General features: G+C 50.9%; 10 protein-coding genes across 10 annotated transcripts; 6 read left to right on the top strand and 4 right to left on the bottom strand.

Moving 5' to 3' along the window:
* Positions 1-131: 131 nt before the first annotated feature.
* nop58 (RNA-processing protein NOP58) lies at positions 132-2,674 on the bottom strand. The gene is made up of 3 exons (XM_046083582.1): positions 2,280-2,674; positions 1,987-2,147; positions 132-1,921 (listed from the first exon to the last, which is right to left on the bottom strand). The coding sequence occupies exons 1-3, from the start codon at positions 2,402-2,404 to the stop codon at positions 468-470; spliced, it is 1,740 nt and encodes a 579-aa protein (XP_045939539.1). The 5' UTR covers positions 2,405-2,674; the 3' UTR covers positions 132-467.
* On the top strand, positions 2,675-4,086 carry VMA6 (H(+)-transporting V0 sector ATPase subunit d; the record flags this gene model as incomplete). The annotated part of the gene is made up of 3 exons (XM_046083581.1): positions 2,675-2,975; positions 3,048-3,934; positions 4,003-4,086. Exons 2-3 carry the CDS (start codon positions 3,134-3,136, stop codon positions 4,084-4,086), a joined length of 885 nt encoding a protein of 294 aa, XP_045939538.1. The 5' UTR covers positions 2,675-2,975; positions 3,048-3,133.
* Positions 4,087-5,208: 1,122 nt separating this feature from the next.
* PRS5 (ribose phosphate diphosphokinase subunit PRS5) lies at positions 5,209-6,616 on the bottom strand (the record flags this gene model as incomplete). The annotated part of the gene is made up of 3 exons (XM_046083580.1): positions 5,209-5,265; positions 5,323-5,646; positions 5,696-6,616. The coding sequence occupies 3 exons, from the start codon at positions 6,614-6,616 to the stop codon at positions 5,209-5,211; spliced, it is 1,302 nt and encodes a 433-aa protein (XP_045939537.1).
* Positions 6,617-7,469: 853 nt separating this feature from the next.
* On the bottom strand, positions 7,470-8,200 carry LDX57_001933 (ubiquitin-like protein HUB1; the record flags this gene model as incomplete). The annotated part of the gene is made up of 3 exons (XM_046083579.1): positions 7,470-7,491; positions 7,558-7,696; positions 7,762-8,200. The coding sequence occupies 3 exons, from the start codon at positions 8,198-8,200 to the stop codon at positions 7,470-7,472; spliced, it is 600 nt and encodes a 199-aa protein (XP_045939536.1).
* A 257-nt stretch (positions 8,201-8,457) lies between these two features.
* LDX57_001932 (PIG-H family GPI synthesis protein) lies at positions 8,458-9,194 on the top strand (the record flags this gene model as incomplete). Its single annotated transcript, XM_046083578.1, has 3 exons — positions 8,458-8,791; positions 8,855-9,057; positions 9,117-9,194. 3 exons carry the CDS (start codon positions 8,458-8,460, stop codon positions 9,192-9,194), a joined length of 615 nt encoding a protein of 204 aa, XP_045939535.1.
* A 70-nt stretch (positions 9,195-9,264) lies between these two features.
* Positions 9,265-11,536, bottom strand: DEG1 (pseudouridine synthase DEG1). The gene has a single exon (XM_046083577.1). It carries the CDS (start codon positions 11,331-11,333, stop codon positions 9,285-9,287), a length of 2,049 nt encoding a protein of 682 aa, XP_045939534.1. The 5' UTR covers positions 11,334-11,536; the 3' UTR covers positions 9,265-9,284.
* A 792-nt stretch (positions 11,537-12,328) lies between these two features.
* On the top strand, positions 12,329-14,221 carry LDX57_001930 (putative cytochrome P450 oxygenase). The gene is made up of 2 exons (XM_046083576.1): positions 12,329-12,567; positions 12,621-14,221. Exons 1-2 carry the CDS (start codon positions 12,363-12,365, stop codon positions 13,538-13,540), a joined length of 1,125 nt encoding a protein of 374 aa, XP_045939533.1. The 5' UTR covers positions 12,329-12,362; the 3' UTR covers positions 13,541-14,221.
* A 378-nt stretch (positions 14,222-14,599) lies between these two features.
* On the top strand, positions 14,600-17,339 carry LDX57_001929 (5'-methylthioadenosine/S-adenosylhomocysteine nucleosidase family protein; the record flags this gene model as incomplete). The annotated part of the gene is made up of 5 exons (XM_046083575.1): positions 14,600-15,849; positions 15,904-15,948; positions 16,005-16,155; positions 16,217-16,458; positions 16,538-17,339. The coding sequence occupies 5 exons, from the start codon at positions 14,600-14,602 to the stop codon at positions 17,337-17,339; spliced, it is 2,490 nt and encodes an 829-aa protein (XP_045939532.1).
* Positions 17,340-18,227: 888 nt separating this feature from the next.
* Positions 18,228-19,965, top strand: LDX57_001928 (uncharacterized protein). Its single transcript, XM_046083574.1, has 2 exons — positions 18,228-18,646; positions 18,741-19,965. Exon 2 carries the CDS (start codon positions 18,818-18,820, stop codon positions 19,523-19,525), a length of 708 nt encoding a protein of 235 aa, XP_045939531.1. The 5' UTR covers positions 18,228-18,646; positions 18,741-18,817; the 3' UTR covers positions 19,526-19,965.
* Positions 19,966-20,157: 192 nt separating this feature from the next.
* LDX57_001927 (phytoene desaturase family protein) lies at positions 20,158-22,216 on the top strand. Its single transcript, XM_046083573.1, has 4 exons — positions 20,158-20,358; positions 20,412-20,533; positions 20,636-21,169; positions 21,243-22,216. Exons 1-4 carry the CDS (start codon positions 20,292-20,294, stop codon positions 22,173-22,175), a joined length of 1,656 nt encoding a protein of 551 aa, XP_045939530.1. The 5' UTR covers positions 20,158-20,291; the 3' UTR covers positions 22,176-22,216.
* The last annotated feature ends 81 nt before the right edge of the window (positions 22,217-22,297 follow it).

The raw sequence follows: 22,297 nt of genomic DNA, 5'->3' as shown, positions 1-22,297 counted from the left end.
GGAAAATTGCGCGGATGGGATGGCAGAATCTGCGGGCGGTGAGTATATATGGCTCTCCGCTTGCCCTTCTGAGATTCACGTTTGCTTCTACATTCACTGTACTCCGTACTCTATATTGAAGGCTCGTGGAAGTGACAGGCTAATGGAGGTTACTACATTTACAGCTACAGCTACAGAACACAAGTGAACATCAAGATTATTCCTAACTTCCTGAATAACAACTCGAGCACCGCTGCGCCGTGGATAGACCTGCATTCCATCCATAAATGCCACCCAAGAAACATAGATAAGTCTTCAAATCGGAAAAACAAAATAGAAAATCACAAAGAAATTGAAAGAAATGTCAGGCCCACAGATTGTGATATCATACAGGAATAAAGTGGAAGAAGCAACATGGCACCATCAGGTTGGGGGAACTTTTCTGCCGGACTCCTCATTTCTCGAAACAACAAAGCAAGTAAGATCGTCTAGTCCTTGCTCTTGCTCTTCTTCTTCTTCTTTTTCTCGGAGTCGGCCTCCTCGGTCTCGTCTGATCGCTTGCGCTTCTTCTCGTCACCCTTGGACGACTTCTTGGCCTCCTTCTTGGCCTTCTTCAGGTCCTTCTTGCTGACCGAGCTGGGGTTGCCGGCGGCGTCGAACTCGATCTCGCCGCGCTCGAGCTTGCGCTTGTACCGCTTCAGACTGAGACCGGCCTTCTCGGCCAACTTCTCCAGTTCCGCGTCCTTGCTCTTCTTGGACTTCTTGCTCGACTCCTCTTCCGAGTCGTCAGACGAATCATCGTCCGAGTCGGCGTCGGCCATCTCCTGATCCTCAACCTCCTGGACAAGCTTCTTCTGCTTCTTGGCGGAAGAAGGCTCGTCACCGGTCAGAGCGTCGGCGTCGGCGTTGTATTTCCGGGCTTCGTTGACGTTGAACTTCTGGGGCTGCACCGGCGCGCCGTTGGGGGCAATGGCGACACCGCGGGGCTTAAGGGGCTTGCCTTCCATGGCAGCCAGCTTGCGCTCGAGGTTGTAGCGGGCTTCCGTGCCCAGAGCGCACTTGTCCTCCTCCGTGGCCTCCTCGTCCCACTCAGCGAGGGCATCCACACGCAGACCGAGCGAGGCCTTAGCGGCCAGGACACGCGCCATCTTACCCTTGTTCTTGCCAGTGGCCTGGCCGATGAGCGAAGCGTGGTAGATGAGACCGTATTTGGGCGTGTCGTGCTTGGTCTTGAGCGCACGGAACAGAGCCTTCTCGGCTCCCAGAATCTGGAGGGTACTGGCGGGGCTCTTGGAGAGGTTGGTCAGGCTACCGGCGTGGGCAATGAGACGGGCACCGACCAGGTCGCCGACAAGGGCGGTCAGGTTGGGGGCAATAGCGTTCATACGCGCGGTCAGGTAGCCGGCCAGCTGCTGGCGGTACTCAGAGAAACCAACAACCTGCTCGGCCAGGGCCTGGATGTTCTCCAGATCCTCCTGGCTGATCTCGGTACCCATGGAACGGTCCGCAGCGATCTTGACGGCACCCTCCAGCTCCTCGGGAAGAATCTCGGCCAGATCGGAGGCCTCCCAGTTAGAGCGCATACCCATCTTCAGGACGAGCTTGGCGTAGGCCAGGTTGTCGTTCAGAATCTTGGCCAGTTCGGGGAAATGCCAGCCGTACCATTCCTTCACACGCATGGCGTAGTTGTTCAGCTCCTTGTCCAAATCATCCAGCAGACCGATGGCCTGCACGATCATGGTATCGATCTTGTCGGGCGAGAACTTGAGCTTGTGTCTGGCGAGGGAGTGAGACAGACCCAGGGACATGGTGGACATGTCCTGAGGCAGCAGACCGGGGATTAATGTGGGCAGGTGTTCACGGATGGCACGGTAGACGTCGGCAGTCGAGGAGTCGGCCACCAATTGGAGGGACAGACCGGGAAGCTTGCCAATGGCATTTCCTTTACGAAAATTTCTGTTAATCACCAATACTACCAATGATTATGCTGGTTGGGGTAGCACATACCGAGCTTGGGGTCGGCGACGGCCAGAGAAGCCTTCTTCTCATCCTTGATCTCCTCAAGAAGACTAGCAAGGCGAGGGGTCACCTTTCCCTCAACAATGGAAGCAACTTCCTCCAAAGCGGCAGTGGCACTCTCGAACTTCTGGAAACTCTTCAATTTCAACCTGGGGAAGACGACATTAGTATATTCGTTTCCATCGCGGGCAGAAAAAATTTTGCTCCAAAGCGCCGGGGGAAACAGGACGCAAATTGACGCGACCTCTTCCCCAGCGAGAAGCACAAAGGTTTTAACTTACAGGTTCGAAACTCCCTCCGGCGTGGAAGCCTCCTCAGCCAAGTCATCTCTTTTCAACAACTTCTTGTCCTTGGCTTTCAGCAGGGCATAACCCGCGCTGGTTTCGGTAAGGATAAAGAGCGTCATGGTGTCGCGGCCTCGAGTCCCAGCTGAATGAAATATAGGCGAAATCACAGCTCGAAAAAGGCGGGGGAGGAATGAAAAGGAGGGGGTTGTCGACCGTGGACCAAACCACCAAGAGCGTGCTGGAGGAAGTAGTTCGGAGTTCTGCTGCTGGCGGGAATTTTTTACTCTCGACCCTAAAAAAGTGAAAAAAACCGATGCGAGTGGCTCGTGCCCTTCCCGTGTGGCTGCGGCGGTGTGCTGCGGCGGTGCGGCTTATGTAAGTCGATTCTCGCCCGGCGGAAGCGACAACTAAACGACGCCTGGAAGCTCCGCTGAGGTTCCCTCCAGATCAGATTAGACTGGAGCTACAGAGCTGAAGCTGGTTGCTTGATTCGACTTCATTTTGACCATGGAGGGTTTGTTCTTCAACGCACACAGCGGGTATGTTCTTGTCCCGGACTTGGTGTCTTTGCTGGACATTCGCTGACTGCAATTGCCCGTAGCTATGTCGAGGGCATCGTCCGAGGATATCGGAATACCCTCCTGACCAGCCAGAATTACAACAACTTGACCCAATGCGAAACGATCGATGGTCCGTCGTCTCTCTGATATTCGATCCCGTCGTGTTCTCTACCACTCCTTCATCGCTAACCTGACGTCTCAGATGTCAAGCTGCAACTCGCTCCCGCATACGGCGACTTCCTCGCCGCGCTCCCTCCCAACCCCTCCACCTCTGCCCTGGCCGGCAAGATGACCGATAAGCTGGTCGCCGAGTTCCGCTACCTCCTCACCCAGTCCACCGGCTCGACCGCCAAGTTCTTGGAATACATGACCTACGGGTACATGATCGACAACATCGCTCTCCTAATCACGGGCACTCTACACGAGCGCGACACCCGCGAGCTGCTGGAGCGATGCCACCCGCTCGGCTGGTTCGAGACGTTGCCCGTGCTGTGCGTGGCGACCAACATCGAGGAACTGTACAACTCCGTGTTGGTGGAGACTCCGCTGGCTGGGTACTTCAAGGGTAGCCTGAGCCACACAGATCTCGACGAGCTGAACATTGAGATCGTGCGCAACACCCTCTACAAGAACTACCTGGAGGATTTCCACTCGTTCGTCACCACACATCCCGATTTCAAGGGCACCCCGACAGAAGAGGTCATGTCGGAGGTTCTGCAGTTCGAGGCCGACCGTCGGGCCATCAACATCACGCTGAACTCGTTCGGCACGGAACTGTCGAAGCAGGAGCGGAGGAAACTCTACCCCGAGTTTGGCAAGCTTTATCCCGAAGGATCGCTGATGCTCTCCCGCGCGGAGGACCTGGAGGGTGTGACGCTGGCCGTGAGCATCGCGGCTGACTACAAGGCTTTCTTTGACGCAGTTGGTCTCACTCAGGGCGGTAGCGGCATGGGCGGTATGGGCGGCGCTTCAGACGGAAAGAGTCTGGAGGATCTATTCTACCAGAAGGAAATGGAGCTGTCCAAGATTACCTTTACGCGTCAATTCACCCCCTCGGTGGTCTACGCATGGATGAGACTGAAGGAACAGGTTTGTCTTACATTCTCTCCCTTCGCTTCAAACGCATCCACTAACCCACAAACCTCACTGCGAAACAGGAAATCCGCAATGTCACCTGGATCGCCGAATGTATCGCCCAAAACCAGAAAGAGAGAATTGGCAACTTCATCTCCGTGTTCTAAGCGTTCCGTTTCGCAAAACCAGCTAGCTCTCTCTGTACCACCTCACTTTCCACCCTCTTCTTCATCTTCCCGTCCCGTCCCTGTGTCCCCTTTTCTTCCTCCAATCCTGCGATGTCATATACCAGGGGTCACTCCAATCTTGCTTTTCCCGTTCCCGTTTACTCCGGTTTCTCATGTGTCTAGTTCATCTGTCAAGTACCCAAATTCTTCTCTGTAATGAGCGCATTTATTTAAATCGCCCGACATGGCTTTTTATCATGTCGGTTTTGCTTGTTATCTCGTTCCGATTCTTCGATTTCGTGCCGAAGGCGTTTTGTTTGCTGGGTTGAGAGTTCGGCTTTTGTGTGACATAGTATCGTTTCAACATAGAGCATTCTTATTTGGATGTAACTTTCTCATGCATTCGTGTTGTTGCAGTTGAGTAGTGTTGAACTGTATAACTAGATGTTTATAATCAGTCCAAATCAGCACGACGCAGGCAAAATGTCAATCCTCCTGGTCCCACCCCGGTGATTAGATGGCATAAATGCAGCCTTGATTGTGAGATTCTAGAAAAAGTAGTAAATAGACCGATTTATAAAAAAAAAAAAAAAATTCTCAATGCGAGCAATGTATCTCTTCCCTTTCTTTCCCTCTTTGTGCTCCGTAAATCCCAAGACGATCGATTACCTAGGTTCGCACCGCAGCCAAAACATAAAACGTGAGTACATGATCATGATATGTAGCAAATAACAGAATCTTCAAGGATGACACGACCCTCATAACCAAAACCCAGAGAAACCATAAGAATAATAAAACAAAGCAATAATCGGCCCAGCAGCCCTTCTTGTATCTTGGGTTGACCTCTTGTGAACCCCAAAAGATATATTCAACGCGGATATAGGAAAAAATAGCAAAATGAAATGATGACGTTGAGTATGCTTAGGTATCAAGGCCTTTCATTTCATGCCTTTCAACATAACTCATAAACGGAAAACCTGAACAAACAAATAGAAAATCCTTAGATGTACGGCTTAAATTCATCGCTGCTTTTCAAAATTCATTGAAATGGGAAATCTCTCCTAAGAAAGACTAAGAAACAAGCAAAAGAAATGTCTGTAGAATGGCTGGTGATTATATCCGTTACTCGTACTGGAAGAGCGTACTGATACTTTCACCATGGTGGACTCGGCGGATGGCCTGGAAGGTATTATTAGCTGGTGATCCGATAGCGGGTAGATCAGGGAGAGACAATACCTCTGCGAAGACATTGCCGACTTCCAAAACTTCCAGTTTGGGGCATCGTCGCAGGTGGTCGGCCTGGTCGACACTGTTGGTCACGACCACCTTGTCGAGAGCGCTAGCGTTGATGCGGTCAATCGCATCTCCGCTGAGAATTCCGTGCGTGACGAGGGCGTAAACCTGAGCAGCGCCCTCCTTCTTCAGGAGCTTGGCGGCTCTCGTGATCGTATTCGACGTGTCCGCAAGATCGTCGATCAGGATCGCCGTCCGATCCTTGACATCTCCCACCAGCATCATCGTCGCGTTTTGACGTTCCGTGATCCGGGTCGGACGACGTTCCTAGAGGCAATTAGAACCGGTTTATACGATGCGCTTTGGACACACGAACCTTATGGATCAGAGCAAACTCCATGCCCATGGAGTCAGCAATGGCCGTTGCGCGCTTGGCACCGCCAGCATCGGGACTGACAACCACAGCATGCTTGAAGTTGGGGATGTTGCGCTGGATGTAGCTCTTCAGCAGAGGTCGCCCGTACAGGTTGTCAACGGGGATATCGAAGAAACCCTGGTACTGAGGGTCATGCAGGTCCATGGTGATGATGTGATCCGCACCCGCGCAGGTCAGCAAATCAGCCACCAAGGTACCTGCTTGGGCCACCCATTGCTTGTAACCGGGCCGGGGCTGGAAGTTGTTGATCTTTTCGATGCTGTCGTCAGCCACATTGTTTCCATTCGTGGTCGCTTCCGACTTCAACGTGTCGAGCGTGTCGCTGCGGGGGAGGCCATTCGCCGGACGTCTTTTCACGGGGCTGCCATTGCTGGCCTCGTCGATCTGGGCCCTTGCGAGGCCCTTTTGCAGGTTGTCGACGCCGTTGAGGAGCAGGCTCCCACTCTCGGGGTGTCCGGGGTGAGGGGTCGACGGGGTGCTCTCGAAGGTATAACCCGGGCCGCCCGGTTTCGAGTTGACGTTCGATTTCACGAGAGGAGCGCCGGATTTGTTGTAAGGGATATCGCTCTGTCGGGAGTAGGGGAAAAGCGGGAGGACGGCAGTGACTCGTCTGGCGGAGGCGGTTTTGCAGGCCGAGACAGTAATCAACAATTCCAGGAGGTGGTCATTGACCTTGCCACCGCCAGATTGAATGATATAGACATCCTTCTCACGGACGGATTCTTTGATTTCCACCCGGGTTTCACCCACGGAGAATTTCGACAGGAGGACGTCGGCGGGCGGGATGCCCAGAAAGCCGCAGATGTTTTCAGTCAGTTGCGGGTGGGAGGTACCCCCGATGACGACGATGTTCCGCACCATCTTATCACGATTGTCGGACGGCGAAGAGTTTGGGAAACCCAAGGGGTGGAGTAGTAAGGGAGAGGATGACTGGTTTTGAGGCGGGGAGAAAACAGGAAAATCCGATGAGGCGGCAGATCTGGAGTAGGCGGTAGGATCGGCAAATTAGATTAGCACGAGGGTTATGCACTATGCAGCACCAGGTTGAAAGAAGCAAGCAAGTAAAGCACGGTGAGACCAAATAAGAATGGAGAAAACAATTCTGGCGGTGCGCAGGACAACCAACTACCTCATGTCGGGGGGTTTAGAAAGCGTGACGGATCGATTGGACGGCAAAGACATCGAACGGAAACTGGAGATTCGTTCGAAGGTCGTGTGAGTCTCCGCTAGCAAATTAATTGCGAGGGCAGAATGAGGGAAAAAAAAGAAAAAGAAAAAAAAAGCCCTCCCCGCCTGTGGATCCGCAGGCGTCGCCGGTGTCGCTGCCTCGGGTTTCCGGCCCTGGTGGCCTCAGGCTAGAAGTTTCCGCATCTGGATTAGCGTCGTCAAACGTTCATGCGCCCCGCAGAAAAATGACAGACCGGCAAAAGACATAAGAGATCAACAAAATGAACAAACACAAGCAACAAAGGCGAACTCTCCCCGTTACGAATGTGTGCCAGTACGAGAAGGAGAAGGAAATTCATGGTTTCCATTGGCCGGTAGGTACATGGAACCTTGTTTGAATCATAATGAAAGAGAGAGAAAAAGAAAAAAGGAAAGAAAGTCATGGCATTCCCTCTATGCTCCTGTCCAGGTCCCAATGATTGCTTTTGTTCCAAAAGACGTGACGTTATAAAGCAGCGAAAAGCAAGTAAAGTACAAAACGACAGCATTAATCTCCGGTTCCGACCTCCCTGCGTATGCAGTTAGTATCCTATACTGGTCTTGGAGGGGGGGGAGGAAAGCAGAAGCGATCTTACAAGTCAAGCTGGGCTCCGTTGGAAACGCTGTAATCGGCAAGTGTGAGGAAGTCTTTGAACGGTCGCTCGCCCTGGCGCTTCAAAAGGATCTCATGGGTGTCTCTTCCAATTCGGGCGGCAACCTGAGCTTTAAATAGCTCTGAAATAGTGTTAGCAATGTAGCTGTTCATCTAGTGCGGGGAGAGGAAGAAGGGAAAGACGAACTGATCGGATCCGACGCAAGACACGGTATAGCTGCTCGAGTTCCAAGACGATCGTTGACATAGACCGTGATCATGGGCTCAGAGCTTTGAGGGATCACTTTCTTCTTCTCTTTCTTTTCTTTCTTCTCCTTTTTCTCCTTGTCGCGTCGTTCCTCCCGGTCTTCGCCTTCAGGTCGTCGTCGCTCGCGATCGTCATCTCTGTATCGGTCATCCCTGCGTCTGTCGCCATATCGGTCAGAATCTCGGTCTCTTCGTGGCGATCGTGCCCGATCTTCTCTGTCCTTGTATCCGCGGTTTAATCGTCGGTCATCGGCCTCGGCTCGGTCGTCGCCATCGCGTCGCTTTTCTTTCCACCGAAACCCTCCAGCAGGTTTTCTGGGACGATCTCTGTCGCTGTCAACTCTCCTCCCGGGAGATCTGCTCCTCGAGCGGTCGCCCATCGTCAAGGAATGGTCGGGCAGCAAAAGGGCGTCAAGTCGGTTGACTGGTACGACAGTGCGCTGCAGCGAAGTGCGGCCTGAGCCACGTGATGCTGTATGGAGGAGCTCCCGATCAAATCGGGACTAGTGCGGTCCAGACTCCGCCATGGAAGCATCGACGGAGCTTCGCCTTCAGGTGTCAATAATCAGTCACTCCTTTAGATTCGGAAGAGCCACATCCTCATCGAGCGGTCTTTCAGGGCTCACATCGCATGTAAATGCCGGGTCGTCTTATTCTACGGCGTCCATCCCCGACCACCGTGTCGTTCACTGTCTCCAATGCCTCCCGACACACGAGCACCCCGGCCAAGCTTCTCTTCTACTTTCAAATCCTCTTGCGCGCCCTAGTCTTCGTCTGCGTGGTGTTCTTCAACATCGCAAGGCAGCGCAAGCTATTTTTCTACAAAGATGGATCGTTTATACGCTGGGCAGCGATTTGGTCGAGTTCGTTAGGATCGTATGTCTGTCGCATCGCGGATACGTACAGTCCCGTGGTTGTTGCTTTGGTCAGTGCGGTAGTAATTTACGGGGTCTTTAGGAAGGGGTACACGGGTATGTGCAGCTGATGAGCGAGTTGACCGGATCGAGGAATGCTGATTACCATTGCTACTATAGAAGAGTCACTTCTGGTTATACGCGGCCTCGGGATCCAAACGTCTACCTCCTCCTTGACCTACTTAGCTAAAGCTTCGACGAGGTTCATTCCTACCACCCAGATTCAGGACATCGTGATCCACGAAGCATTTAGAGGCTTTGAGGTGCGGTTCTACCTTGCGATTATTGTGGAGGGCGAGCCTGAAATGGTTGTGGTGTTTCCTGTGAGTAATATTTTTCGATCTCAATTCATTAGGAGAGGAGCTGATAGACTTGGTTGTAGACACTCCTGCCGAAACGCGCTATACTGGAGGAGGTTTGGAGGGGCTCGCGACATTGCCTTTATGATTCGAAGTCTTAATTCTGAACATTTCGTTAATGGAATAGAGTAAATTCCTTCTATCTATAATGCGAGGCTCTATCAAGGTGTGTATATGCAACAATTTCCTTTTTACATCTCCATTCGCTCGGCCGCCTCTGCAGCCTTCTTTTCGAGCTTGCGCTGTTTCTCGACTCGGTATCTGGCATTCTGGACGTCGATTGGGTCGTTCCTTCTCAGTTGCATGATCGGTATATACTTGCCACCGATAGAAGTATCGTTCCCACCGATGAAGACCTTTTGACCCCTGTTTCGTTTAAGCCCGCCCTCGTCGAACGCTTCACCGTCAACAACGCGCTGATCTCCCTGGTTAATGCTCATGTTTAGAAGAGCCCCCGCCAAGATCTCGTCAATCTTTCGCTGCCTCCAGGTGCTCCAAATTCCCTCCACAACACCACATAATCCGAACTTGCCATTGCCCTTTCCAGTGTTAGATTGGATCTGCCTAGGGTCTCCGGCATACACCCAGTCCAGGGCATCTAAACGACTGTTGCTATTGAGGTCAGGGAAAACGCAGTCCCAAAGCACCAGCGGAGCATCAGAAGCCATTGTATACGATGGCTTGCGTGGGTTTTTGGTGATGTCCAGTAACTCGGACACTATCGAAGGGGATTCGAATCCTTGTCCGACGAGGAATAGAATGCTCACCATGAGTCGAACCTGGTGCCACAGGAAGGCGGATCCTTGAAGGTGGAACACATAGACTGGAGCAGTATATGCGGGAACATTTTCAGGTGCCGGCGGGTCTACCTTTACAACAGATTTCCCGTCCGGGGATAGACCAGGCCGACCGAGACTCCCCAGCGGGATACTGTTGGGGTCCACCAATTCAATATCGGAATGGAAGATCCTTCGTTCAAATGTGTCGAGCTGCTTGCTGGTATCCAGTTTGCAGAAATTCCGGAAGTCGTGCACACCTTCGAACAACTTGGCTGCGTTGCGCATGGCCTCAATATCCAGATACCCTTCTCTATACTTCGGGTTCGAGTTGCCCTCGCGTTCTGCAAGCCCCTGACCTCCCGGCGTAGGGAAGAAGGCCGGCTGGGTAAAGAAATACTTGTAATGGCGTTCCCGACACGAAAACCGAGCGTCGAAGCCTTCGGGCGGATGGGGACACCACGCCAGGACCCGGATATCCTCCGGCAGCACCGAGTTCAGGATCGTGATATATGGCAGCTCATCAGCAATATCATCCCACCCGTCATCTTCCTCCACCTGGTTTTCACTCCCTTCCTTCATCGTAGTATCCGTATCCGCCGTAGCAGCCTCCGGGCCCGGCTCAGGAACCTTCTTCTTCGGCCGCGAACTCCGCACCCGAATGCCAATAACCTGGCCAAACGCACTGACTCCACGGTCCGTCCTCCCCGCCTTCGAATACTGACATCCCTCCCAATTCAGCTCGTACGGTTTCGTCACTCTCGGCTGGCGCGGATCCCCAAATTGCGCATCCGGCGGCGTGATTCCCGTCGGCAAAATCAGTCGCGTCCGCCGGAATGCCTTCCACAGCTCCTCCTCGATCGTCGGCAGCGGCGTCACGTTCCCCGTCGTATGTTCCAGCCCATTATAGCGCTGTCCCAGGTACGCGAACTTCAGTGCGATGAACCGCGTGTGATATTTCGAAGGGTCCAGCTCGCGCGATTGTTTCGAGGGTCTCTTCGCTTTGTTGAATCCGGACCGCTTTTTCTCCGTGGTGTTGCTGTCGTCGTTGGAATTGGGAGGGTTCGGTTTCGCCTTCTTGTGGGGGGAGGGGTTCGGCGATGATGTTTCTTGCGCTGTAGCGGGGTTCGCGGTGGGCGCTGATGAAGGAGCAGGAGTAGGAGCAGCAGCATCGGACGCAAATTCCGCAGTCCGCGACTGTAACTGTTTCTCTAGCTCCGAGATTCGCGATATCAAATCCGGCGCACTCCAGGTCGAGTAATCCGTTTGGGAGCTCTGGCCCTGCGGAGGCAATTGCGCAGCAGCGCCCTCAGTTCCAGACATAGTACTGGCTGGCGAAGGTTCAACGACACTGGCGAATAGATGCGGGAGGGAACGAGACTGGAAAGATCGAGAGATGGTCGATTTGACGATGGGTTGTTGGCTGGTAATGAGTTGAGATCGCCTGAGTTGGAATTTCCACATCCCCCTATGACACAGTGGGTGGATGGTGGTGGTTATATTTTTTGCGACCTGAACGGTGGAAAACTAGAATGGATGGCATTTGCAGGGCCAATTCCGTGGGCGGGTCCAGATTGCCTTCTTGGGTCGAGAGATCTCGCCGCTTTAGAGATCGACTGGAGGTAGGGCACGTGATGGGGTGTGACAACGTCCGCTGAGGTGATGGGACACGCACCATCTTGACTTTGCCATATATAGTTACTACTTGATGAAGGAGACCGTGCAAGGTTCTCAACCCCATTAGTCGTTGGCTGGTTGAGCAGTACGTTGCACGCTCTGATGAAGAGTAATACGCGAGGCAACCCTACGTATGGACCCTTGATCTCACGACCGATACGTTGTTTCCTCAAGGCGCCCATGGTCTTTGAGATCCTGATGCCGTATTCTGTCGCGATGCCGTGAACCCAATTATACCACATATGGTAGCGTCTGTACGGCCAGATTATACTACTAGACATGCATCTGAAAGGCCTTCTGACTTTTATATCACGATAATGGCTCGAAGAGAACCAAGCAGGTACTATTCATGAGGTCCACATTTCTCATGTTGACCCCTCAATCATGCCCCAATAACATGCTGAATTCCACTCAGAGCACATCCATTCACGTTACCCGTATCTTCCAAACCACTAATAAGAGCAGTAGGCTGGGAAAAGATAAACAAGGACTGTAGCCAGTGGAACACATGCCACTATCCCAAGGCTAAACCATACAAGGAAGGGCTGAACTATCAACCACAATTCGGCGCATTTGCAGTCCCATCGCCCCTTTTCTAATGTCTTATGACCAACAATGCTCTAAGTTTTCAGGTGAGCAAAAAGAACGTTCAAGGGGCGACGGGGGCAATTTATGTGACGATGACGTAGTCATCAAGCCGACGTTGCATGAGCGACATGGTCGCCCCCGTCTCCATATTTATCATTGCGCCCCAGCTTTGATCTTCAGTGTGAATACGATGGTTAGATAGTACTAGACTTAAACCGCAATCAAGCAATGGGTGTTCATTATGGCGAGTTAGCACTGCTCGTGCTCGGGGTCTTTCTGATCTTCCAGAGTATATACCGTCTTTTCTTTCACCCTCTCCGGCACATCCCGGGCCCAAAGCTAGCTGCTCTATCTTATTTCTATGAATTCTACTACAATTGCGTTCGTGGAGGGAAGTTTTTGTTTGAAATTGAGCGCATGCACCAAATATACGGTATGTTTCTCGCAGTCAAAACTACATGCCAATCCAATTGACCCTTATCGCAGGCCCTATTGTCCGTATCAACCCGCAGGAGATCCACATCAGTGACCCCAGCTTTTATCATGAGATCTATGCATCAAGTTCCCGTCACCGTGACAAACACGCCGGCACCGTCGCAGGTCTCGGGGTGCCCGCTTCCCTGGCCGCCACTATCACGCACGACCACCACCGCTTACGACGCAGTTTGCTAGGGAGTTACTTTTCCCGCGGCTCAGTGCTGAAGGATATAGTACCGCTGGTGGACGATCGGATCCAGAAACTGATGAATCGACTAGCCGAGGCATATCATGACCAGAAGGTCGTGTGTCTGGACGATGCATACGTGGGTATGGCGTCCGATATCATCACTCAGTATCTGTACGGGCAATGCTGGAACTGCCTCGAGCTCGAGAACTTCGGGAATCACATCAGAGGCGCGATTCTACGCCTGCTGAGCTTCGTCCATTTCACGCAGTATGCGCCGTGGCTTGTTAAACGGTTGCGCATGCTTCCGCTGGATACGCTGCGTCGCGTGCAGCCGGGCATGGCGGCTATTTTCGACATTACGGAGATGGCGGATCTATGGGACAGAGACCTTGAAAAGGAGGAAGCTCGAAGAACAGAAGATGTTAAAGAACTGCCCGTCTTCCATAGACTGGCAGATCCCAAAGTTCCCGCTGCAGAACGCACCCCACAACGGCTCCAGGACGAGGGAATACTTCTTCTCCTAGCAGGGACTGATACTACGGCGATTGCATTGACTACTGCAACGTTTCATGTCTTCGACAATGAACAGGTTCTGCAGCGCTTACGAGCGGAGGTGCAGGGTGCGATTCCGACGCCGACGAGTCCGGCGAGTGTTCTTCAGCTGGAGAACTTGCCTTATCTAGTGAGCCTTTGCGTTCTTTATTTGACTCTTGGTTGCAATTATTTAGGGAAATCCTAACCAAGAACAGACGGCCGTTATATACGAAAGCCTTAGACTCTCCTATGGTCCCGTCATGCGGTTACCACGAGTAGCACCTACGGAGACATTGCGGTACGGGGACTATGTCATTCCTCCCGGGGTACGTACTTCAACAGTCTCAACTAATCGTTGGTTGCATTCTGATTAATCCACATCTGCCTAGACCCCCATGAGCTCCATCTCCTATTTCATTCACCGCGACCCAGTCCTCTTCCCCGAGCCGAGCACTTTCAAGCCGGAGCGCTGGCTCCAAGATCATGAACAAACTGATCACTTGAAGCGGTACATCGTCAACTTTTCCAAGGGCAGTCGAGTCTGTCTAGGAATGAGGTAAATTTGCCATCTATTTCATGTACAATTCTCATGACTCACATTCTTTTGAAATAATTCTAGTCTCGCCTACGCCGAAATGTACCTTACAATCGCACGTCTAGTACGATGCTTTGATCTTGAGTTGCATGATACAACGATTGAGGATCTAAAGATTGTCTCGGAGAAGCTGTTGCCTGTGACAAGGCGTGGGCCGACGAGGGTTTATGCAAAGGTGAAGAAGATATTAGAATAGACAAAGTTGTTAGCCCATAGCATTCAAACTATTGAGACGATAGTCCAAGGAACAATCAAAGCTTTAAAGTATCAGTATAGCAAAGTCTATCACATAGCTAAAGCGTACCACCCCTTATGGCCTCGCCCCTACTACGCAGTATGTAGCTTGAGATCGGCGCAATATTCATTGGTCCACGTGGCTCCCCTCACTGTCTCGCGAACCCCTCAAAGGAGTCTTCATGAACGTCACAAATCTAGACCAGGTCTTCCTTTCAACCTTCATCGAGTTAAACGTTTGGTGCTACTTTGAATTGTTACTAGCACTGCTCATACCATCTGGAACGTGTTTGACATCACCAGCTTGACCCGCCTACATGTGGTTCAAAATTTGGAGTCCTAAATAGGACAGGGACTAAACCAGGATCAATTGCTCGAGGTAACTAAAAGGCAGAGGTTTTTCGATAAACGGTGCACGCTAATTTGAGGATTTAGATGGAGAACCAACGCCGACCACACCGTCGAAGTGAATTCGAAATTGCCGTGATCTGCGCCTTACAGGCAGAATCCGATGCCGTCGAGGCCGTGTTCGATACGAAATGGGAATACACCTTTGGAAAAGCCCCAGCCGACCCGAATACCTACTCCACGGGCAGAATCGGTGGATACAATGTCGTTCTAGTGTTCCTACCGAGCATGGGAAAGGCATGTGCAGCGAGCGCAACCGCCAGCTTCCTATCCAGTTTCCCCGCGATAAAACTTGTCTTGGTTGTAGGGATATGTGGAGCAGTACCTACCGACCCGACGGATGCGACGAAAGAAATCCTGCTTGGGGATGCGATAATCAGCACGGGAATCGTTCAGTATGACTTCGGGCGCCAGTTTTCGGACAAAGTTGTGAGAAAGGATAGTCTTGAGGACAATCTATCCCGGCCGACAAAGGAGGTTCGATCGTTTTTGCGGAAGGTTAGTGGATTGGAAGGTTGTCGACAATTACAGAATGATACTATTGCACATCTCACGGAGATCTGCGAGAAGAAGGGCAACGGCGCATTCAACTATCCGAGCCGAGATGAGGACAAACTCTACAAACCGACCTACCGTCATAAGCATCACAACTCAGCAACCTGCACTGTTTGCGCCAGATGTGTCAGAAAAGAAGACGAAACGTGCACCAATGCACTTGAATCATCCTGTGATCAATTAGGGTGCAGTGAGATGAATCTGGTTGTTCGCAGCCGATCAATGAAGGGAGAAAAGAAACTAAGTCCGCAAATACACTTTGGTCTCGTTGCATCCGGAGACTTGGTCATGAAATCTGGGTACCATAGAGACGAAATCGCCCGAAGGGAAAAAGTCATTGCCTTTGAAATGGAGGGGGCTGGAGTATGGGACAACTTTTCAACCATCATCATCAAGGGTGTCTGTGACTACGCAGATAGTCATAAGAACAAGAAATGGCAAAGGTATGCGGCTGCAGTAGCAGCAGCCTGCATGAAAGCGTTTCTGAGTCAGTGGATTGCTGTTGATAAGGCAACACAACCTGAAGCAACTGCTTCTTCCACATTTGCTCAATCGAGGGGAATGCAGTCATGCAATGACAGCTCTTCGACTGACCGAGGTGTGCTGCCAGTAACGTCTGATGTTAGCATCCGACATGCTGACCTCTGGCGCCTCAAGACGCCCTTGACAACTGGTGATACGGACGACGAGGATGCATCGCTGGTTGAAGGATATGATTACGTGTAAGCTATTGCCATTAATTTACGCAGTGGGTCGCTAACATCAGACGGGTACAGCTATTTCATTATGATAGTGGTGATATGGAACCTCCAGCAAAAGCTGTAAGTCTCAATCTTATTACTCACGCATTACCAGTAGTTCTGACAAAGTGATGTAGAAAAAAAAGGCGCTTTGTAGTATCTTTGTTGCTGGTATTGCAATATCTCTGCCTTAGCCCACTGTCTCCTCTTTCTTGGAGATGTGTTCAATTTGAAGATGCGCTTGGCCGAATACAAAGATTACCTTTCGAGCTCTGTAGAAATCTCGATGTAAGTTGGGATCCCGCTATCTGGGTAGGTCCCGTCGCTGAGTGAATGGAATCCATCATAGGCCTTTAACAAGTTCCTAATTGACGACTTTCACGGACGGCCTGGTTGGCATAAAGTCATCCGAAGTCAATATGTGATTGCAAGTGGAAGATTTGGAGGCGCGATCATCACACCACAGCAGTGGCTGTCCACGATTCAACCCGGAGGCTTGTTAACAATGATTATTCGTGTCGATTCGAAGGGGAAATCTTGCCCAAGATGTCAAAAGGAGCTATCTCAAGCGGAAACCCGGTGTAGGGCTTGGTCAGTGATGTTTTCCTTTTTCTTTCCCCGTCTTTCTCCCTTGGTACGTGATAGACAGGAAAAGGCTAATAAGGAATAGCTTACAATTCTACCGACTCCTAATAAAATGGAAAACCATGGGTTTAGACGAGTCGCGTTTAAACACAGCTCAGTTCGCAAAACGCCCAGCTGGTCCTCGCACACTCGAGGACACCTTCATCGATGAACATGGTGATGTAGACATGTCATATTTCAAATATACTTTTTCAAGCCCATCAGTGACATCCTCCAGAGAGCCCAGCGAGATTTCTCACCCACGGTCATTCACAAAGAGCACGAACCCCGTGAAAGACGAGGAGACAGTCACCAGTTCTTCTGAAGACAGTGATAGTGACGACGAGCCTCTGAAAAAGCCACCAATGGTCCGCAAGAAGGGCGGACAGCTCGTGCGACCCGCATTACGACCTTCAGCTCGACACCGGCCATCAAGCATGCCCGGTACTCCTACCTACGAGAAGGCTGTTCATTTTGACACCCAACTGGAGCATATCCGCCACTTTCTGCAGCTTGACAGGCCTTTAGCAACCAGTGCTGACACATCGCCGGTCGATGAGTGCGAGGAAGAAGGAGAGTTTACGATTGGTGTAGCGGACGTCCTTTCCAGTTCTTCTGAGGACAGTGATAGTGATGACGAGCCCTTGAAAAAGCCGCCAATGGTCCGCAAGAAGGGCGGACAGCTCGTGCGACCCGCATTACGACCTCCTTCAGCTCGACGCCAACCATCAGACATGCCCGGTACTCCTACCTACGCGAAAGCTGTTCATTTTGATGCCAAACTAGAGCATATCCGCCACTTTTTGCAACTTGACAGGTCTTTAGCGACGTCGCTGGTCGATAAATGAGATACAGAGGGAGGGTCTCCAGTGCCATTTTCGAATAATGACGAATATTGCGTTAAGGTCGAAAGGATACCTGATAGTGATCGAAAGGTAGACCCTTCCGAGCTCAGGTCGAACTTAGCCCACTCGAAGCCCTTAATGCCTTCGCTCATCTCTGGCAAGCCAATCGAAAGCTCGGCGTATAAGGAGCTTGTCGACAAGTACTGTTTCTTTGGTTCTACCAGGGGCTCGCCTGTATAGTCAACTCCCGCATCACATTATTACTCAGTCGCTGGGCGATAGTTCTTCTGCTGGAATCATCAGTGTGCGTCATCGTTCAGACGCCCGTGGCATTAGCTTTTTCAAAGCAACCACCCTATAATACCTCCCTATAACAACTGTAATATTCCGGTCCGCGTAGCATTGGATATTTAAGGTTCTGTTGATCGATCAACCTGAGATCTTAGGTGATTGTCTCTGTTTCTAAAGTCTAGGATTCATAAGAAGCGCAAGAAACCAATGTCATGTGATAACCTGTGAGCAACACTGGCTGCCCCTTGTCTTCCCCGCAAAAAGAGCGGTAAACCCCTCCATGGATAGTGTGTCTTCAACCCCGAAACCATCCTGGTTCATTTGCTTTCATTGTTTTGTGTTCAAGACTCCTGACAAGCCGGTCTTCGATTTACATTTCTTTCCACTGTCGGTTCGCGGACATGGACTGGGATGAGCGTGCTCAAAGAGCCCACGATGAGGAATCGCTTGCCTGGTCGTCTACATTCAGTGATACGCCCCAAACTGATATTGCCCAGTGGGTCTCGAGTTTCCGCAACAATCATCCTTCAGAATTCGTTGAGAACTATACTGGATCTTTCAAATGGAGTTGTCGAATTCGCTTCAATGACGGATTAGAATGGTCGGTGCGATTTGCTGTCCCTGGCAAGGTCATGGATAGTGATGAAAAGGTTCGTCGCGAAGTCGATACAATGCGCTTTATCAAAGCGAACACAACAATACCTGTTCCCTCAGTCATAGCCTGGGGTTGCAGAAGTGAGAATCCGTTGAATTTGGGGGCATATAGTATCATAGAATTTGTTCACGGCCAACCTCTTGACAAGATTCTGCGTCAATATCCCGCAGACGGCTTTATACTTCGACCTGATATTAGTGATAGGGATTAAACGTTATATACCGACAAGTTGCAAATATCTATCTAGAGCTTTCGTCGCACAGCTTTTCGCACATTGGCGCCCTATCAAACAATGGGGTACTGTCCAGGCCGCTTACGCTGAAAGTGAATGAGATTGAAAGCCACGGGGGTGTTAGGGTAGAGAGTAAGTTAAAAGGCTTACCTCTATTCCACACTCTCTTTCACTTTTCTTTTCCTCCCTACCAAAGAGCCTTCAGTTTAACAGACCTGATCTATAGATTATCATTCTAGCCCGTATTCGTCTGCTGAGAAATACTTTTCTGCTGTTGCCGAACAAGATTTGCGACACCTGATAATGCAACCAAACTCTGTTGACGATGCCGACGATGCTCGCAGCAAGTACCTTTATAACAAGATCTTCAATGCTATTATACCATATTTCGTTGCTCGCGAGTACAATCGTGGGCCCTTCAAATTGATATGCGACGACCTACGGTTCGGAAACATCCTTGTCAACAACGATAAAGACCTAAAGATTGTTGCCATTATCGACTGGGAATGGGCCTATATTGCACCTTACCAAATGCTATTTTCGCCACCACGATGTTTGCTTATCAAACGGCCATCTAACTGGGACCAAGCGGACATTGCCCGGTACAAGGTACTTGCGGAGAGGTTCACCAAGATACTCGAAGAGGAGGACAACAAAAGACTAGTGAAAACTTCCATGGGCTTACTGATGCAGCAATCCATTGACAATGGGCAATTCTGGTTTCATGAACTCGTGTACTCCTGTTTCGGTTTCCCCGAAGACACGGCCTGGTCTGGTATTCGGGATATCCTGCCTAATATCGAATCTTATGCAACTGCAGAACAGGCTGAGGTTGAACAGTTTGTGAGTTTTAAAATGGAAGAGTTGAGCCGATATACTACGGAATGGGCAGCTCTGAAGCAACAGATCGAGCGGGAAAAAGCCGAGTTCGAAGCCAAGGTGCGATGGGTTATAGAGGAGACTGGGGAGTTGGATATCACCAGAAACATCTCTGCTGCGAACTGTCCTTGAAGGCATAACTGGCCTTGGCAATGAAAATATGCCGCGGAGCACCTAAGGTCCGAATGTAACCCAGGCCGTTACTCGTGCTTTCTTTTGCCCTTGTATCCACTGTTCCAGGGAACCCCAATCGTCTGACCACTGCGGGTCACAATTAGTGAGAGCTCGACTTGATCCACAGCAGGAAATATAACAGTTAGAACCAACTCCTCTACGAAAGTTCGATGGCTTTCCCCGATCTTGGTAAATCGGCCAATCGACTGCTAAGATCTCGATGTTCAGATCTCAAACGGGTTCCATTTCTGGCGAATCGGATCGGCGCCGGATGCGGATGGAAGTATGAAGTCATCAAAGTCAACATCTGTAGAGTACACGAATCATAAGAGAAATGGCTGAAAACAGGTACAAAACTGCTTTAAAACTTGCTTTAAATCATGGCGCTGCTAACGTCATCAGTTTTGCTTGACCGCTGCTCTCTCTGCTAGCTACGTTGCTTAGCCATGGTTTACTTCTCATGGTTACAGGCACCTGTACTGCAGAAAGCGCCTGCATTCTATTCCTAGCTTAATTTATGTTATTGTTGAGCCTGCAGTGCAGCCTGTTTTGTAGCACCTCCCCAAGTTGCCCGTTTCTTTTGTGATAAATTATCATCCGTATGGAATTGGCAAAGTTCGATGACGGCTTCTCTTCATTTTACGCTTTCGGCTCTAATAGTGTATTGCGACTCCACGACGACGACAATTGATCTTGGTCGCGATTTCATGCTTCGCCATTTGCCATGAGATCAAAATCTACGACTCCGACGGCTGTTGTTGTGGGTTTGTACTCAATGCCCCGTCATCCTCGTTCGGCCTTTAGAGTTATCTCTTTTTCTGACCAAGCTAATACAATGACACAGGTGCCGGCGCTGGAGGAGTCGCTGTGGCTGCTCGACTAGCAAAGCAGGGGTTCCAAGTGACGGTGGTAGAGAAAAATGCAACAATAGGAGGCCGATGCTCAATTTTAGAAGATGACGGGTTTGTACGTTCCCATTCTCCAAAACATCCCATGCAGCCAGAACCATTGAGACACGAGGGAACAAGCAAGATGATCACAATTGTATATCTAGCTGACACCATCAAGCGATTCGACCAAGGGCCATCCCTCCTCCTCATGCCCGAATTCTTCCACGAAGTCTTCCACGACCTCAACACCACCATGACAGCCGAAGGCCTCCACCTGGTCAAATGTGATCCCAACTACCGAATCTGGTTCGCCGACGACAAGCCCCTCGACCTATCCTGCGACCTGGCGCACATGAAGCGGGAGATCACACGCCACGAAGGCGCTGACGGCTTCGAGCGTTTCCTGGCCTTTCTCGATGAATCCGGCCGCCACTATAACCTCTCGTGTCAGATGGTGCTGCGGCAGAATTTCAGCCGGGTGTGGAATATGCTTAGACCGGGCCTTGTGGCGTCTTTGTTAGAGTTGCATCCGTTTGAGAGTCTGTATGGACGGGCGAGTCGGTATTTTGAGTCGGAGCAGTTGAGACGGGCGTTTACCTTCGCTAGTATGTATCTGGGAATGAGTCCGTTTGACGCGCCGGGGACGTACTCGTTACTACAGTATGCTGAGTTTGCGGAGGGCATTTGGTATCCCATTGGGGGATTCCAGACGGTTGGTTTCATCCTCATCCTAGCACGTAGTGATCTACATGACTAGACTCCGCTGATCACATCCATCAATCCAGGTCCTTGAAGCAATCGGCAAGGTCGGAACCCGCCTCGGAGTCAACTACCGGTTCAACTCGCCCGTCTCATCAATTCAGCTCTCTTCCGACCAGAAAACCGCCACGGGCGTAGTTTTAGAATCCGGCAGCGTCATCTCCGCCGATGTCGTGATCGTCAACGCGGACCTGACATACGCATATAACAACCTCCTCCCTGCCTCGCGATACGCAAAGAATCTCAAGAAAAGAGACATATCATGTAGCAGCATCTCGTTCTTCTGGTCCTTTAATACGACCTTGCCGGCGTTGCAGTGCCATAATGTCTTCTTGGCCAGGGAGTATCAACAGAGCTTCGATGTCTTGTTCAAGGAGAACCAGATCCCTCACGAACCTTCGTTTTACGTACATGTGCCGAATCGGCTGGATCCGTCGGCGTCGCCGGAGGGAATGGATGCGTTGGTTGTGTTGGTGCCTGTTGGACATCTTGACGACGAAGACGAGACTGCGTCGTCGACAAAACGACAAGATGCAGAATACTGGACCGAGGTGGTCGAGCAAACGAAAGCAAAGGTTCTACGCGCAATTGAAGACCGCACGGGGATGACGAATCTGCAGGACAAGCTGCTCAAAGAGAAAGTCGAGACGCCGGTGACATGGAAACAGAAATATAATCTCGATCGGGGCGCGATTTTGGGGATTTCGCATTCTTTCTTCAATGTGTTGTGTTTTCGACCGAAGACGAAACATGCTGATATCGATGGGTTGTTTTTTGTGGGATCCAGTACCCATCCTGGGGCTGGGGTTCCAGTTTGTTTGGCTGGGAGTAAGATTGTTGCAGAGCAGGTCTTGTCGGCGATGAGAGGGGAGGGATTTGGGGGGTTAGTAGGCTGGTGGGTGTCTGTTGTGGTGGTTGTATTGTTGGGATTGATGCTAATTCGGATTCTGGGGGGTTGAGAAACGAGAATCATACACGATGCTATTGTCAATATAGACGTTTGTCTTCATATACTAGAAACCATTGTTATCAAACATAAAAACAAAATAACGCCCACTCTACCCTCCCCCCTAACCATCTA

This window comes from Aspergillus melleus (assembly GCF_016097325.1).
Source record: "Aspergillus melleus strain CBS 546.65 chromosome Unknown contig1, whole genome shotgun sequence".
In the NCBI taxonomy this organism is placed as follows: domain Eukaryota; kingdom Fungi; phylum Ascomycota; class Eurotiomycetes; order Eurotiales; family Aspergillaceae; genus Aspergillus; species Aspergillus melleus.
The sequence above is the reverse complement of the archived record's forward strand: the minus strand, read 5'-3'. Positions and strand labels throughout refer to the sequence as shown.